General features: G+C 62.0%; 1 protein-coding gene across 2 annotated transcripts in view; it reads right to left on the bottom strand.

Moving 5' to 3' along the window:
* Nucleotides 1-279: 279 nt before the first annotated feature.
* Nucleotides 280-15,769, bottom strand: part of TBC1D22A (TBC1 domain family member 22A) — a 290,784-nt gene continuing 275,294 nt past the window's right edge. For both annotated transcript variants that reach the window (XM_044226642.1, XM_044226644.1), the window contains exon 13: nt 280-822. In XM_044226642.1, coding sequence (XP_044082577.1) covers nt 694-822 — 129 coding nt within the window. In that variant the 3' untranslated portion in view covers nt 280-693. The remainder of the gene's footprint in view (nt 823-15,769) is intronic.

Here is a 15,769-nt window from a genome sequence, read left to right on the forward strand (position 1 = left end):
GCACCTCCCCCCACAACCCCGCAGTACAGCACACGGCCCCGAAATGCTCTCTCCCAAGAGGCTGGAGATGCGAAGCAGGCCCGTTGCTCAGTCCTCACCCTGCTCCCGGCCTGCTGGAGCCAGAGCCGCACGGCCACTCGGCCGGCGCACAGGGCGGTCCCCCGTTCGGTCTCAAGCAAGAGAGCAGGGACACGCTAAAGCCCGAGGGACGGACGATTACAGGAATAAAGCCAACTTCGAAAAGCCCCGTGGGGACACAGACTTCACAGGTGAGGGCAATAGTTCACTTCTATGTTCTTGTCTATGTTTTATTTTCTTTCACTCAACAGAATAGGATTTTTGCATTTCAAAGCAGGTATGAGATGATGGCCACCTCCTTCCGCCCCGGCACCAGACAGCAGGCCTCTCCAGAGGGTCTGGCTCTCGGGCTGCTGTGCCCTGGTGGCTCCAGGAGGCGGGCATTTGGCAAGGACGCTCCAGGGCAGGGCCCCTGAAGGGCCAACACCCTCCCCGGCTCTCTTTGGTATCTCAGGAAACAGAGGCAGCAGCCCCCCCACCCCGGCCAGGCCCTGACCCTCGTCTGACGCCCAGTCCCGGCCTGCTCCCTGGAGAGCGGGGCTGCCCAGCGAGACCTGTCCTCGGCCCCGGACCCACGGCCCCCGGCGGGGTGCGGCCCGCTGCGCCGGCCCCGGCTCACTTCTTGTAGTGATTGGGGGCGTCCGCGAAGGCAAACTTCAGGCGGTAGGCCTCGGCCAGCAGCAGGCTGATGTCTTCGTCGCCCCAGTGCGCCGTGGGCAGGTTCTGAAGGAAGAGCAGCAGCTCCTGGGGGGAGACAGACAAGCCCAGGTCAGAGCAGGTGACCAGCTATGGGGCAGGGGGCTGCAGATCAGATCAGGGGATCCCCTGGGTGGGGACTGGCTGGCAGCGGGCTCTGCCCACGGTGGGTACGTGCTGGGTGGGTGGGGACATGCCAGGCAGCCCCTGTTACTGTCCCTCAGCCAACACTCAGGGTTTCCAGGGAAAACCAGGCTGGAGACCCACCGCTGACCCAGCCCACCCCGGCTCGCCAGGCTGGCCACGGAGCTCACCCCCTATAGGACACAGGACGTGTCTCAAGAGCTCACAGTTTAGAAACCAGAGAGGAGGATACTGAAGAAAGTGCCAGAAAGGACAACATGACTGGGGCCATAGTGATGCATGAGACCCACAGCCTTGCCCACTGACCAGCTTTTCTGAGGGACCATGGCCCTTGTGCGGAGCAAGCGGCAACCCCCCTAAGGGCAGGTCTCGGGGAGCACAGGTCCAGCACCCGGAGAGTTTTGGCAGAAGTGGGGAGAGCTATGTGACCAGGATGGCTTCCTGGGCTGGGGCTCTCAGAGGAGAAATGGGGGACTGGGCCAACAGGTCGGGCAAAGCCTGAGGCCAGACTCCCACTCGGGAAGTGGGCCAACACTGTGTGGAGAGCCCAGCGGGCCCTGGCTCTGGAGCACTGGGGCCTTCCCTCCAGCCTGCCCATCCCCCCAGAACCAGATCTGAGTGAGCCGGAAGGGTGGCCGGGGTTTCAGGGTGCTGGTGCTGCCCCTCGGAGGCTGCCGGCAGAGGACGGGGTGCAGGTGGCAGACGGGGCATGTGACTTGGGCTGCCCCACCCTGCCTGCCCGGAAAGGCGCAGCACTGGAGACTCACACAGGTGCCATCCACCGAGCCTCCTGTCCCCACAAGGCCGGGACAGGGCACACAATCAGGGGGTGCTGGACAGGACGGATGACGCATTTGCATCCCAGTCCGGTCCTCATATACACCCCTCTGCTAGCCCCACGCCCTGTATCTGTAGGTGGGGGTGGCCACACTGTCCCACAGAGCCGGCCGCTAGGAGCATTCAGGCCACGGACTCAACAGCAGGTCTGGACCCAGCCCCGGCTGCTCTGCTATCTGGCTGTGAGGCCAGCCCAGCCACTGACCGTCTCACAGCCTCGGGCTCCTCACTGCAGAATGGGGTCCCAGATCTCCCCAGGGAAGGCCAGAACCTGGCGTGGAACGACGCGGCGCCGAGGGTCCGTGAGCTGTGCAGAGCCCAGCCCTACTGCGAGACGCGCCCCACGACTGTCCCCCGTGGTCGGCTCACCGCGGCTGCTTTATCCCCTTCCTCAACCCCATTTCCTTTTGCATTTTGGATACTTTCTGGGGGCCTTTAAATTGAATTCGCGGAGCAAATTTCACTGGCAGAATGTCCCCAGGGACAGATCAACATCAATCTGCTGTCTTTCACCATTAGCTGCAACTTACACGGACGCCAATCCAATTCTGAGCAGGTCGTAAATAAATACCTTTGGTTTTATTTTTAATCCACTTCGCTTCATATTATCATGACCTCGCTACTTGCAAGGTGAGAAGCAATGCCCTCCCATTACGGTACCTCACCGACTCCCCCGCACACGCACACTCAATTTCAGAATCTAATTTAGTCCCCCAGGCTCCCTGGATGGAGGGAGAATAGAAATGCCCAGCGCTTCGCAGTCTGCAATGCTAAAGAAGGAAAAATCTATCCGACTGACCTTTACGGGAGGCGAGGAACACAGCCCAACGCGTCCTTAAATACAGATTTCGCTTTCAAAAGGGCCTGTCTTATTTAAGCACGGGGCAGAGTGTCTCCGATGCAGGAACCACAGCCCGGCGACTGGCCACGGGCTGCCTGGCATTGCCCGCACCATTTGGGCAAAGGGCCATCGCTCATAAAGCTGCCACCAATCACATCGCAGGGGGTTCGGCCCTTTGGGGACAGTCGGCCTGCGGAGCAGTGGCAGGGCCGAGGGGCTGAGTCAGGGCCTGTCAATAGCCCAGTCCCGCAAACCTAGAGGGAAACTGAGGTCCACAGGCAGCACTCTGCCCTGGCAGCAGACATAAAAAGGAGAGGAAGTTCTGCCCAGGACACCGATGTCCGCAGTCAGATGAGTCGGGTCCCCGTGATACTCTTCCCGCCCTGCTGCACGTTAGCCGGGCTGCGGTGAGAGCACGTTCTGGCTCCTGCGCCTGCCGCTCCCCGCTGGCCCGTCAGCGCACTGTCCACGGTGACACCAACTGTCCTGACGGTCGTGAGCAGTGGAACCGTCCCGCCCGGACGGCTGGAGGTCTGCAGCTCTGAGCCCTGCCCCTGGGTCAGGATCCGCCCGGGGAGCTCGAGAAAGCTGCGGGCCCGGGCATCCGGCCCAGCATCGCAGGACGGGCCCGGACACGCTGTCCCGCCTCTCGGGGCAAAGCATGGCTGGGACCCTGCACGTGGACGGCCCATCCCGAGCGTGTGGGTCGGAGGCGGTCTTCCCGCTGTCCGGGCCCTCCCCCAGGGAGGCCCCCCAGTGCCAGGTGGCCCCAGCGGAGGCACACTCATGCGGCCACGGCACGGGCAGGGGCATTGTCACAAGCCCCGGACGTGGGCCTGGCGTGAAGGTCGCAGCTCACCATCGTAGACATGCCGCGCGGGCCGCCTCCCAGATGGAAATCTGTCGCTGCTGACTCCTGCCTCTGGCTGGATTCCAAGAGGACCTTCCAGTGTTAAAGCTCAAATGATGTTTTTGCTTTGGGTCCTTCCACCAAAAGGTGATATTTTTCCAGTCAGAGGAAGGACGCTGCCATCTACAAAGCAGGATTCTCTCTGGCGTGTACACCTGCCGCAAAGGACGAGGTGGGGACACACCGGTGTGCTCGGGTATGTGTGCTCGGGCTCCCGTACAGTGTAAAGGGGGCCCTCCATGGCCCCAGAGCTGCTGGTCTGGTTGGTCCTTTGCAGAGGCGTCCGGGAGGGCAGGCAGCAGTGAGGGGCGGCAGCGAGCCACAGCTCAGCCGTCCAAGCCCCGGCCACACCACCACCACGACCGCACGGCCCTCTGTCACAGGGGGATCGCTCTCCCCTGTGACGTCCTCAGGCCCGAGCACCCCCACAGCCCTGAAACAGAACGGCCGGCACGTGGTGGCAGTCAGGGAAGAGTCCGCTTGGCGACCCGGAGTCAGCGGCAAGTGCACATTTGAAACGCTGCGGAACTGCCAGGATTCAGACCCCGGTCGTGCCTCAGCGGGTCCCACGGCCCTGGGCAAGCCTCCTGGCGCTGTTCTCAGTTTCCCCCCTGCAACTGGGGACAGCAGCGCCCTCCCTCCGTGTTGCCAGCAGGTGTCAAGTGCCCGTGACGAGGCCGGCATCCCCACTGCTGCTCCCAGTCACGGCTACTTGGTCATTACCACCGTAATTACCGCAAGTGGCCAAAGCGACAGTCGCAGCGGCCGGTGCGTTTCTGATATAAAAGCGAGCATCTTGTGGGGAAACAGGTAGTTGAGGAGACAAGTTCAGAAAGAAATCGAACTCGTCGTGGTCGATCCGCCTGGGAGGGGGCGGGGGGGCAGGACGGCCTGCCGTAGGTACCGGAGTGAGAACCCCCAGCCCTGGACGGGGTGCCCCCAGAGAGCCCCCGAGCCCCCGGGGCGGCACCGAGGCAGCATCTTCTACGAGGGCTGGCGAACCCAGGAGGATGCTGCTTTTCATTCTCTTTGGCCCCGACCTTCAGCTTCTCAAGCCAGACACAAAATGAACCGTATTTAACTCAAAATCCTCCCAGAGGTCTGACTGCGTGTGAGCTTCGAGGAGCATCAAAGGAAAGACCATCATTCTGCCTCTGTGCCAGGACACCCACCGCCGAGTGGTGTCACACAGCTGCATCCAAGGTCAGAGCTAACCGCCGGATCTCTGCAGGCCACACGGCCTCCCCTAACAGAGCAACAGCCCCGGCGACCTCACTGTGCAGGCCCCCCGGCCCAGGAACACACCTATGTCCCAGGGGAGGTGACCGGCGCTCCCCTGGACAAGGGGAAGCAGGTCTGTCTGCGGAAGAAAGGCAGCGGCATGGCCAGCACCAGTGGCGGAATGAATGGCAGAGAAAGGCACAGGTGAGAACCCAGGAAAGGCAAATGCTCCAACCTCACGCATCTGTCCATCCATCCATCCATCGGCCGGTGACCGCGCACACCAAGCCACGGGCACATCGCAGCAGCAGCCAGCAGCTCCGCCCCAGGCCCGGCCTGCAGGTGCACCTGCGCCCCGTGTGAGCGGAGGTGGGTATTGGGTGACAGGTCACTGACCATAACGCAGATGACACGTGGTCCTGAGCAGAGTCACAGCCAGGCCTCCCGTCTGCCTGGCTACTGCAGAGTCCCCGTGGGGTGCATGCCAGGGACGGTGCACCCCGGACTCCCGGCAGCCTGCACAAAACACTGTGGAGTATGTCTTCCCGGCTTTCATGTGGCTTACAGGTTGGAAGACTAAATTTTGGATTTCTGGGCTCAATACAAAATGCGTTATTTCCCCTGGTTCTATTCCACTTCGGGAGGCGGCCAGAATGTTCACGGTCTCCCCCGCGGCAGGGCTTACAGGGCGTCAGAGGGCACTGCTCTGCGAAGCATGAAGAGCACCGCGCCCTGCGGGCACTGGGCTGGCAGACAGCACGCACCCGGGCCTCCCTCCTCGGGACCCTCTGGCAGCCAGAACATCCCAGAAGGCTCCCAAGGGCAGTGGGAAAGGCAGGAGTGCCCGGGGCGAAACCCGCCGCCCCTCCACAGGACAGACAGCACGGAGGTCGGCTCACAAGCTGCTCCAGGTGGGGTTCACGAACCGCCAGCTCGCAGAGATGAGTTTGTTGCTCAAACCCCTTGCATTCCGTGCAGTGGTTACAGCGTCCCCAGCGTCCTGGGTATGGCCGTATCCACTGAAGCCGAGGCGATATTTAAAATGCGAGTTTATTCCTGGAAGCAGTTCAGAACTATGCGGACACAGGCCGGGCGCTTGCCTCCTGATTCGAGGAATGCTGCCTGCTGCTAGGACACTGACCTTTCCAGGAATGTGTCAGGAATGCTCACAGGTCACTGCCGAGGACTCCAGATCTGCAACCCACGGGCTTGAAGGACGTCTCCGTCGATGCACGGACGTGTTCACTGTGCAATTCTCCCCACTCCCCATGGGCTCCACTGAGCTCCTCAGTGACAGAGGGGGCACTGCCTGGCTCAAGCCAGCCAGGTGGGGTGGGTGGGAGTAGGGACAGAGATGGCTCCTAGTCATGGCCCCCTGCGTAGTGCCCCTCCCTGGGAAGGCAGAGCCAGGGTTTCCAGGAAAAGAGGTCCCCCTGGAGGCCAAGGCTTAGGTCAGAGCACTCCGTTCCCCCAGCACATCCTGCTGGGGAGCTGTGTGGTTCCTACAACATCTCCACAGGGCAGCGACCGTCCAGATCTATGCAGGATCCAACCACAGCCCTTATCACCTGACTGAGATCTTCGGGGGCAAAGACTCAGACAGCCTCGGCCCCACAAGACTCAAACATCACAGTGCTCAACCAAGAGCAGCAGGGCATGCGTCCAAATAAATGTGACTTCTGCATGGGCGGGTGGACAGACGGACAGACGGATGGACAGGTGGATGGGTGGGTGGAGAGTGGATGGAGGGACAGGTGGATGAGTAGAAGGATGGACGGACGGGCAGACGGACAGATGGGTGGGTGGGTGGGGGTGAATACAGAAGTGGAGGGAGGGACGGGCAGATGGATGAGTGGATGGACAGAGGGAGGAATAAGTGGCTGGATGGAGGAATGGGCGGATGAGTGGAGGGACGGGTTGGAGGGAGGGAGAGATGCGCAGGTGGGCAAGTGCACGGATGCGGACGGACGGACGGACGGACGGGTGGGGAATGGATGGGCGGATGAGTGGAGGGACGGCCGGACGGGCACGTGAGTAGATGGGTGATGGGTGCAGGGGTGAGTGGGTGGGGAGACGGAGCGATGGACGGTGGGCGCGGGGGTGGGTCAGCAGGTGGACAGACGGGCAGACGGACGGGTGGGCGGCAGGGAGGTAGACAAATGGGAACATTAACAAAACCTCCAGGACAGACCCGAAAGGAGCCCGCATGGCTCTGTTCTTCCCCCTCCAGAGTCCGGAGGCGAGCTGCTTCCACAAGCAGCCAACAGACCCCAGCTACGGCGGGCGCGGGGTGCGCTCCCAGGGCCTAGCGGAGGGCCTGGCGCACAGGCAGCTTCTGCTGCTTCTGTTCAATTAGCACCGTTACGGATCACACGGACGCGTGAGAACGAACACATCGCACAGCAGGGACCACTGTGACTGAGCAACACCGTCAACCAGTGCGACTCAGGTGAGTTCCGCAGGAATGGGGAATCGGACACACAAAACCGTCGTCTTTAAGGGCCTGGCCCGATCGTTTTCTTCCATCCTCCCTCCTTCAGGAAACACCACAAACTACCCAACTTTTCGAAGAAACCCCTTAGACACAAGCAACAAGACCAAGCCCCTTGACACAGACATTTGGTAAAATCTCCTCTGGTTCCTTCTCTTCTTGCAGAATCCTGGGGCTCACTTCTCACTGGGGAGGTCGGGAGGGGCTTCCTGAGGCAGTGGCGGAGGCAGGAGGGCCCAGGTGCGGAGCGGGACTGCCCCGGGGTCAGGAGTAGCTGTGTGACCCTCGCCAGGGCAATCTCTTTGAACTCCAGATCTGGAGATAACAGCCCTCTGTTTCGAGGCCTGAAAGTGTGCCCGCGAAGAGCACATGAGCCCCACAGAAGCCAGCCAAAGTGGGGGGACAGCTCCTAGGGGGACGGCTCCTAGGAGGCCTACAGTGAGCCCCTTCCTCTGGAGACCACGACAGGGGGAACAAGGCAGTCTGATCACGGCGCAGGCTACGGAGTGACGGGGCCAGCCCTACCGGCACAGTGCTGGAGTCTGAGCCCCAGGCCCCTCCAGATCAGCACCTGATCAGGCTGCCCGTGGGCCGGCAACTGCAAGGGGCACATTTTCCAGGGAGGTCACGTTTTCACAGCATTGACGAGGCGCCTCAGCACAGAGAACCGCACGGCCACTGGCCCGCCACCGGGCGTGGGCCAGAGCTGCCACGGAGCCCCCAGCGGTGCGCCCCAGGGGCTGCCGGGGCTGCAGGGAGGGGGACCAGGCAGGGGCACCTCCCCTCCAGGCCTGGCCGGCTGCCAAGCAAGGGCAGCTCCCAGGTACACCGGCCACTTCCTGCAGTGGCCCAGCTCGGCAACACTTGCCGTGATGGAGGGGACCCGTCTGAAAATCAGTGGCGCCAACTGGGAAGCGGGGCCTTGGAGGAGACGACTCGGCACACACCACCTGGAGCCTGAGCAGTCGGGTTTCTTCAGTTCATCTCTATGTATGCACAGCTCGGTTTCTGCTCAGAATGACGCCCGCCGCTCCAAGAACAGCCGGCGTCGAAACTGCTGGGCTCCCTCTGGGGGGTCGCTGCTGCTCCCAGCCACCCACCTCCGAGTGACGGCGGTGTCGCCCGATAATGACTGTAAGAAGACATTAACGTGGCAGGGAGTGCCCGCGGAATCACAGGCTGGTACTGAGGAGTAAGACTCTAATCAAGAGTGATAACGTAACCGGAGATGTCACGTTATTTAACTTTGTGACAGGTGCACGGGCTGGTCTGCATGTTCGGGCAGGAATTAAGTTTATTACAACGGGATTATTTGGAGACATAAAACACGACACTGGGAGCGAAGCTTCTCTCACGGCAACACCTGAATACAAATGTGTACCCGGGCACCTCGCGGCGAGCGCCAGGTCCTGTGCCGGGAAGCTAGCCGGAGCACTGGCGAGGGCGTCCTGCAGCCGCAGGGCAGGCTCACCACCCTGAGAGCCCCAGGAAAGGCGGCTTCACTCTGAAGCCTCCCACGGGAGCACTGTGGGAGCACAGGTGTTGAGGCTGCCTGCAGACGCCCAGAGGGCAGTGACTCCGCTGGGAGGAAATGCAGGAGCTGGACCCCCGCAGGGCAGCTCACAAGCCCGGAGCCATGTGCGGCCAGGGCCGACCCAGCCTCGGCTAAGTCACAGGGCCCAAATCTAGGCAGGGCCACCAGCTGGGACAGGCAGACTGAGCCGGCCATGTGTGTGTCCCGGGCTTTTGTCAAACAAGGCAGCTGGAGGGACAGAACTGTCCCCTACAACCCTGAAGGCCCCCTGGAAGGCGATCTACGGACATACCAACCAGGTCAACGGGAGAAGACAAAGTCTCCCCAGAAGCACACTGGGCCGGGCAGACACACACTGCCTGACCCATGCCCGAGGGGAGCACGTCCAGGGACAACAGCCTGAGCCCTAAGTCAGAACACACACCGCGCACAGCAAGCAGGACCAGACACGGTCACGGCCGCTTCTGTAAGCTGTCACTCCAGGCCATTCTTTCTCAGTGAGGGGCCGGGAGTGACCCCGACACGGTCTGCCTGCACAGTGCCCTCATTCCCGTGTTCCTGGGGACCCGGAGCCTCCAAGCTACGGGGGGGATCGGGAATCCATTATGCGGCCACGACACTGATGACTCACTCCGCAGAGCGCCCCCCTCCCGGCATTCCCCCTGAGAGGGGGCTGGGGCCCTCCGACAGGTGGACCCACTCAGGAAGCAATCTGGTCTCAGCCGTGAGGTTCACGGAGGGTGCAGAGTGTGGGGTTTGCGGCAGAGGCACCCCAGCCTCCCCAAGGTCAGATGGAGTCCCGGGAATGGCTGCCCCAGTGCAGAAGGAAAGATGGGGCCCTCAGCTCCCTCAAAAGGGCCGGCAAGAGTCCCACCTGTGGCCACGAGGGCCAGCACGGTGACCACAGGCCCCGGGGCTCAGCAGCAGCCTGTCCACACTGGGCATCCCCAGCGTTCCAGGTCCTGGCTGGACACCACTACCCCCACCAGCACAGCTGAGAATCAGACACACGAAATAAGCTACGAGCAAATACTTCCTCTTTGCATGAGGAATTAAAGATCGATGCAACTTCCGTGTGCTTTAGCACAAAAAACACACACCCTAAAATTGAATTGAGAAATCCTATCCTGTTTGTCCTGAAAATCCTCAAACTAATTAGGGTAAGAGAATGAACCTGCCATGCAGTCCGAAGGCTCTCTGGACTGGACGAGGGTCGTGAGGCAGCCCGCCCTCTATTCCCGCTCGCCCACTCATCTCCCTCCGTGTCCTCTCAGTGGACCTTCCACGCCAGCAGACGGGTGAGGCCTCAGCCAGGACCCCACAGACAAACATGTGTGCCTCATGCTGGAGCCTACAGGGGCACAGGAAGCTCTGACAAGGAACCTGTGGTGACACTGGGCCCCTGGGACTCCCTGATGGGGGGGTCTGGGTCAGGGGCTCTGGTCGGAGGCTAGCACGCTGTCCTGGTCGCTTTGTCTGGACGACAGAGCGAGGGCCGAGGTGTGTAGGCCCCCTGCAGGATTGCCACTCACTGACGCTATCTGAGCAACTCGCCAGTGGGGGTCACACCGGGAGAAGCTGAGTGACCACTCAGGGTCTCCCACAGGCGGTGGCCGGGAGGGTCCGGCCCAGGAGTGCTGAGCAGCCTGGGCCTTCTGTGCCTGTGGCCCCAGGCTCCGGGTTCAAGGAGGCACATTACAGCCCGACCCCTAGAGGTCCCCTGCCAACTGAAACGGGCCGTCCCCGGGAAGGACCCTGAGCGGGGGTCGAGCAGGCGCTGCAGCCCGCGGAGGGGAGCCGGCGGGGGCACGTGGGCAGCGGGAGACCGCGCGAGGCTGGAGTGAGCCGCAGCCCTAACGGACCCAGCTGCCACCCGCCTTCACGGTCCTGTCACTCCGCGGGGCTTCAATCCCACCGCAAGTGGGGGTCTTAGAACCTCAAAGTCACCCTCTCCGTCCTTCTCCACCGCACAGTCCCAGGGACCAGCCTGCCCCCCAAGCGGGTCTTCCTGGCCAGTCTCTTCCGGTGCAGACGGTGCTGGCAGAGCACAGGCCTGGCGAGGAACAGACCGCGGCTCCCCTTCGTGCAGGAGACCCTCGCCAGCAGAGAGAGAGCCCGGGAGGCTCAGGGGGTGCACGACAGCCACATCAGACACTCAGGCCCTGACTACACAGGCACAGAAAACACGGGGAGTGGACAAAACCACCGTGGGGCAGGAGAGGCTCTCCACAAAGAAGGTCCAGGAGCTCGGCAAGCAACCCTACCAGCAAAGCTCAGGTTTGGCGAGAGGACACGGCCTCGGGGACACGGCTCTCCCTTGATTCCCCGTCCAGCCTTGCAGCCGAGTCCGTCCCTCATCTCAGCCTGTCTCTGCCACACCGCCGGGGCTAATTCTCAGCGAGGCCACGCACGGGAGGAGGGCCCCCAAGAAGCGCGGGAAGTCGGGGGCTGCCCAGAGCCAGCCCGGCAGCCGGGCACGCCTTCCTGAAACGTGGCCTCCCGCTCTGCCCACGGGCGGCCCACGCCCGGCCGGCGCCGCCGTATTTCCGCACCAGATCTGATGGGGGTCCGTGGGCGCGAAGCAGCAGACCGCGCGGCAGCTGAGAGTGAGACATTTCAGTAAGGCCCAAGATGTAATTACACTTCTTCAGGGGCTGAACAGATGAGCTTCTCCAAGTTTATCTGCCTCAGATATCAAACACCATTAATGAGATAATAAGGGCCTTTCAATTAATGATTTGAATGGTGGGTGTAATTTTTTCCTTAATGGCAAGACTACTTCACAGGCAGAAAGGAGCAGAGAGTCACTGGCAAAACCGCGACGTGACGTCAGCCGCCCTCTGCCCCACCTGCGGCGGCCAGTCTCACAGCGGCTTGGGCCAGACAGCTGCGCTGGGCACAGGCCCACGACCCAGGCTCAGAGGAGGGGGACTGAGACCTGGGGCTGAGACGAGACCCTCCTCTAGACAGGAGATCCTTCTTTCGTGAAAGGGGGAGGGGGACACAGCCACGTCCCAGGTCGGCTTGACGACCCAGGGGTTTACGACAGGGCACGGGGGATGCGCCCCCTGCAGCCAGCCTGAGCTGTTTCCGGCCAGCAAGAGCACCAGGGGGGTTACAAGTGTGGGTACGAAGGTTCTCTGTCCTCGGCTTTCCTGCCTGTAGCGGGGGGGGGATGCCAGGCGGGGCCCAGAGCAGCCTACACAGCCCGACTGCAGGAAGAGAGACAGTGTCCTGGGAGCAGCCCGCAGGGCCAGGTGCTGCCCCAGCATCTCCCCACCCGCAGCACAGCTGGGACCCCTCTGGCAAACACTGAAACCTGGACTGCGGGTGGACGGCCCCTGGTGTCCCACACATAGGCTGGGGGTACTGGGACCATGGCCCAAGGACGAATCCCAGGGAGCTGCCGAGGCTCCGCCCCTCACAAGCAGACGGACACGCAGCCGTCAGTCACATCAAGCTCATTTTAAATGAAATCATGGAAGGATTTTTGTGATTTTGTTTTGAGATTAGCTACCAGGGGCCCTGGTGAAAAGCATCTTGGTTTTCAGGACGTCCTGTGCGCCCCTGGGGTCTGCCATGGAGTGACGGAGTCTACCCCAGTCTGTGCTCAAGGACCAGCAGATCCGGAAACCGTGAGGCTGCGTGGTTAGCGGAATGGACAGGATGCTATTTGCTACGTCACCACCTGAACATTTGCTAAGGTCACTTTCCAGAGCCCAATTTTCTCAAGTCCCACAGAGCACACACAGCGCCCTGAGACCACAGTGGCCCCCAGGCCCCACGCTCACACACCAGGCCCTGAATGAGGCCAGATCTCGAGGAGAACTCAGCGTCCATCCCAGGGAGGTCAAGGGCTGGATTCCAACAGAAACACAACCACTTGCTTATCCTGACATGAGTCACTTAGGTAACGTGGCATTTCCACAAATGCATCCCTGACACGTCCCGCGTGGCTGGGTGGTGACAGCCCGGACCCCCAACGAGCCCATCGAGGGCAGGAGTGACCCTCTCCCAGGCGGCAGCACTAAGCTGCTGGGGACGCGGACAGCCAGCAGTCCAGGCAGGCCTCCCGAGGAGACGAGGTGCACAGCCAGGTGCAGAGGAACGCAGGCCACTCGGATGGGGGGTGGAGGCAGAGCAGAGACTCGAGCCAGGAGGGCACCGTGTCCTGGCCAGGTCATGGAAGGCCCAACGGCGGAGCTGGGCCGTGCTGGCTTCCCGGAGTCAGGGTGAGCCGTGGCTGCTGCACGGACCCCAGGACGTTGACAGTCCAGCTCAGCAGGGCAGTGGAACCTTGAAGCCTGACCGGCTGGGGGTGGGGGATCCAGTCTCACCCGCCGGGCTCCAGCAGGTGCTGTGACGGGCGCGGCAGGTGGACAGGGAGCCCAGGAGGCCGCACGACTGTGCCCGTCGGGACACTCCTCTCCAGGAGTACGAGGGTACGGCAAGATCTTCAACATGTGCAGGTAAGTGGGGTCAGAATATTAGAGCCAGAGGGAGCCGAGCAGACGCGCATGCCTCCACGTGGGGAGAGCCTCTGTGTCCCTGGGGGCCCCCACAGCCCCTGGGGCCAGGACTTCTGGGGCTGAGGGCCAGGGTCCTGGGCTTTCAAAGGTTCTAGTTTGTTGAAATTCTCTGCACGATGGAACAGATGCAAACAAAACAGATCAAACTCGGAGGGATCAGAAATGTGGGCCGAACCGAAGCCCACCTGCCCACAGGCACCCCAGGGAGAAATGCAGCAGCCATTCATAACGTACAAAAGTTTTCTGACGGGAAAAGCTGGAGCCTTCCAGAGCACACGAGGCTCACTTCCAGGGCTCACTTCCAGGGCTCACTAGCTGCTCCGGCTGGACAACGATCTGAAGGTCACCAGACGCCCAAACTGGGGGGTGGGGAGGACAGAGATTGGCAGAAGGGCTGGCAGAAAGGGGGCAGGTGAAGCGCCGGAGCCCACTGACACAGCTGGCATCGGGGCGGCAGCATGGGGTGCACGGAGAGAAAGTGGAGGCCACAGAGGCCAACCACCGCTTCACGGTCTGCCCAAGTACACACGCGACATGCCCCTCTTGGGCCCCCCCGGCTGTGGCCCTGATTGGGGGGCCCAGAGGCCCAGCTCTCCTAAAGCAGGAGACCAAGCAGCACCAGGAGTGCCAGGCCCCGAGGGAAGGGGGCTCTCCCGAAGCACAGGGACCCCGGTCCCAAGGAAAACTGGGTGCAGAACACCTGCCATCGTCCTCCCGGGACACAGCACGTCTCAGGAGCTGCCAGGACGAGTCCAGGAACGGTTTGCGGGAACCGGGACGGCCGCGAACGGTGGGGCTGAAGATCGGGTGCAGGGCAGAACTAAGGGACTCCGCAGGAGTGACGGTGGCACGGCCACAAGGAGCAGCCCCACCCGGCATCTGGCCAGGGACCCCAGTGGGGGAAAGGGGTCCCACGGGGTCATGTGTGTCTGTGTGTGTCTGTGCATGTGCGTGTGCGTGTGTGTGTGTCCAGGCAAGGCCTCGAGGAGGGGAGGCGCCAAGGAGAACGGGCAGCCAGTGGACGGTAAGAAGGCCGGTTTCCCTGCTGCAGAAAGTCATGAAAGCTGAAAAACCAAGAGCGAGCTACTTACGCTGGCAGAGATGCTCACAAAAACAGAACGACTTAAAAGGCTGAAAGTGGCCGTCTCTTGATCTGGGAGGAAGTGGGGAGAGGCGCATGCTTGGTAAAATGCCTTCTAGAACTTTTTGTCTTTAAGAATCACACACACGCGGGCACCTGGGGCTCTGCTGGCTAAACGCCCGCCTCTGGATCTCAGCTCAGGTGCTGATCTCGGGGTGGTGAGATGGAGCCTGTGCTGGACTCTGTGCTGGGTGTGGAGCCTGCTTCCAGCAAAATAAAATGAAAATAAAAGTAAAAATCACGCACCCGAACACCTTTAATACAATAAAAACCATCATGAAATGTATGTGATGGCGGCAAGAATACTTGGGGTCAGCTCCCCCGCCCCCAAGCCCTCCCCTCTCCGTGCCGGGAGCCGCTCCGTGGAGCTCGCTTCCCTGAGTCTACGGAGACGCCTGGGGCCTCTGCCGAGGGCAGCGAGCGTCGTGGAAACGAGCCGGCACCTGCTTACCGTAGGGGTGCCAGGCTCCTACTGAACCTCCGGCGGGACGCGCGGCTCTGAGGAAGTGAGCAGAGACCCCTCACCGGCAGGACCCACAACACAGAGTCCAAGCATCCCCTCCTAAGAGGCCACCGTATTCGCTCGAGCGTAGGGTCAGGAGAGGAGGAACACAGGACGTCTGGAGGAGACGAGTGGACGTGTCCCCGGCTGCGCTCTCGGGCCGGCAGGTCAGGGATACGTGTTTCCACTCGGGCCGAGAGTCACAGAGTTTGCCTGTCACACACACCTCCCTCGGAGCGCCCTGAACACGGAGGACGGCCGGGCGCCCGGCTGGGGCTCGTGCTGTCTCTCCCGGAGCCAGGGGTGGGGACAGGGGGCGGCCTGCGTGCTGCCCCGCAGTCACGGGGATCCCACAGGCTCAGGTGCCCCCAGCTCAATCCCACAGGGAAAATGAAACCCACCGCAGAGAGAGATGATTTAGTGAAAATAGAGATATGTCTGAGGACAGTCACCGGAGAAAATCGATTTTCTCCAATCTTGTGCAGACTCCCATCTCCCTCAAAAAAATGCCTGGGGAATTCCAATCACCGCAAACAAAACAATCAGGGGAGGAGCGTCAGGGGCCGGGGGCCGGGGGCCAGGCAGGCAGATCCCAGCCACAGCGACAGCAGCAACAGGGGACGGGACAGGGACGGGAAAGGGTGGCTTGGGGGTGGACAGGACGGGACAGGACACTCCTGCCTCCCCCATCATGGAGTCTCGCCAAAGGCCGCTGCCACCCCACAAGGCTCCCCCTGCAGGGAACACTGGGGAGCCGTGGGGCAGACGCCGGGGCAGCGGGATGGGCAGCAGGTAGGCGGGCAAGGAGAGGCCTGAGTCCCTGCAATCAGGGATCTGAGTCCGGC

The sequence above is a fragment of the Neovison vison genome, chromosome 12 (genome assembly GCF_020171115.1).
Source record: "Neovison vison isolate M4711 chromosome 12, ASM_NN_V1, whole genome shotgun sequence".
NCBI classification, from domain to species: domain Eukaryota; kingdom Metazoa; phylum Chordata; class Mammalia; order Carnivora; family Mustelidae; genus Neogale; species Neogale vison.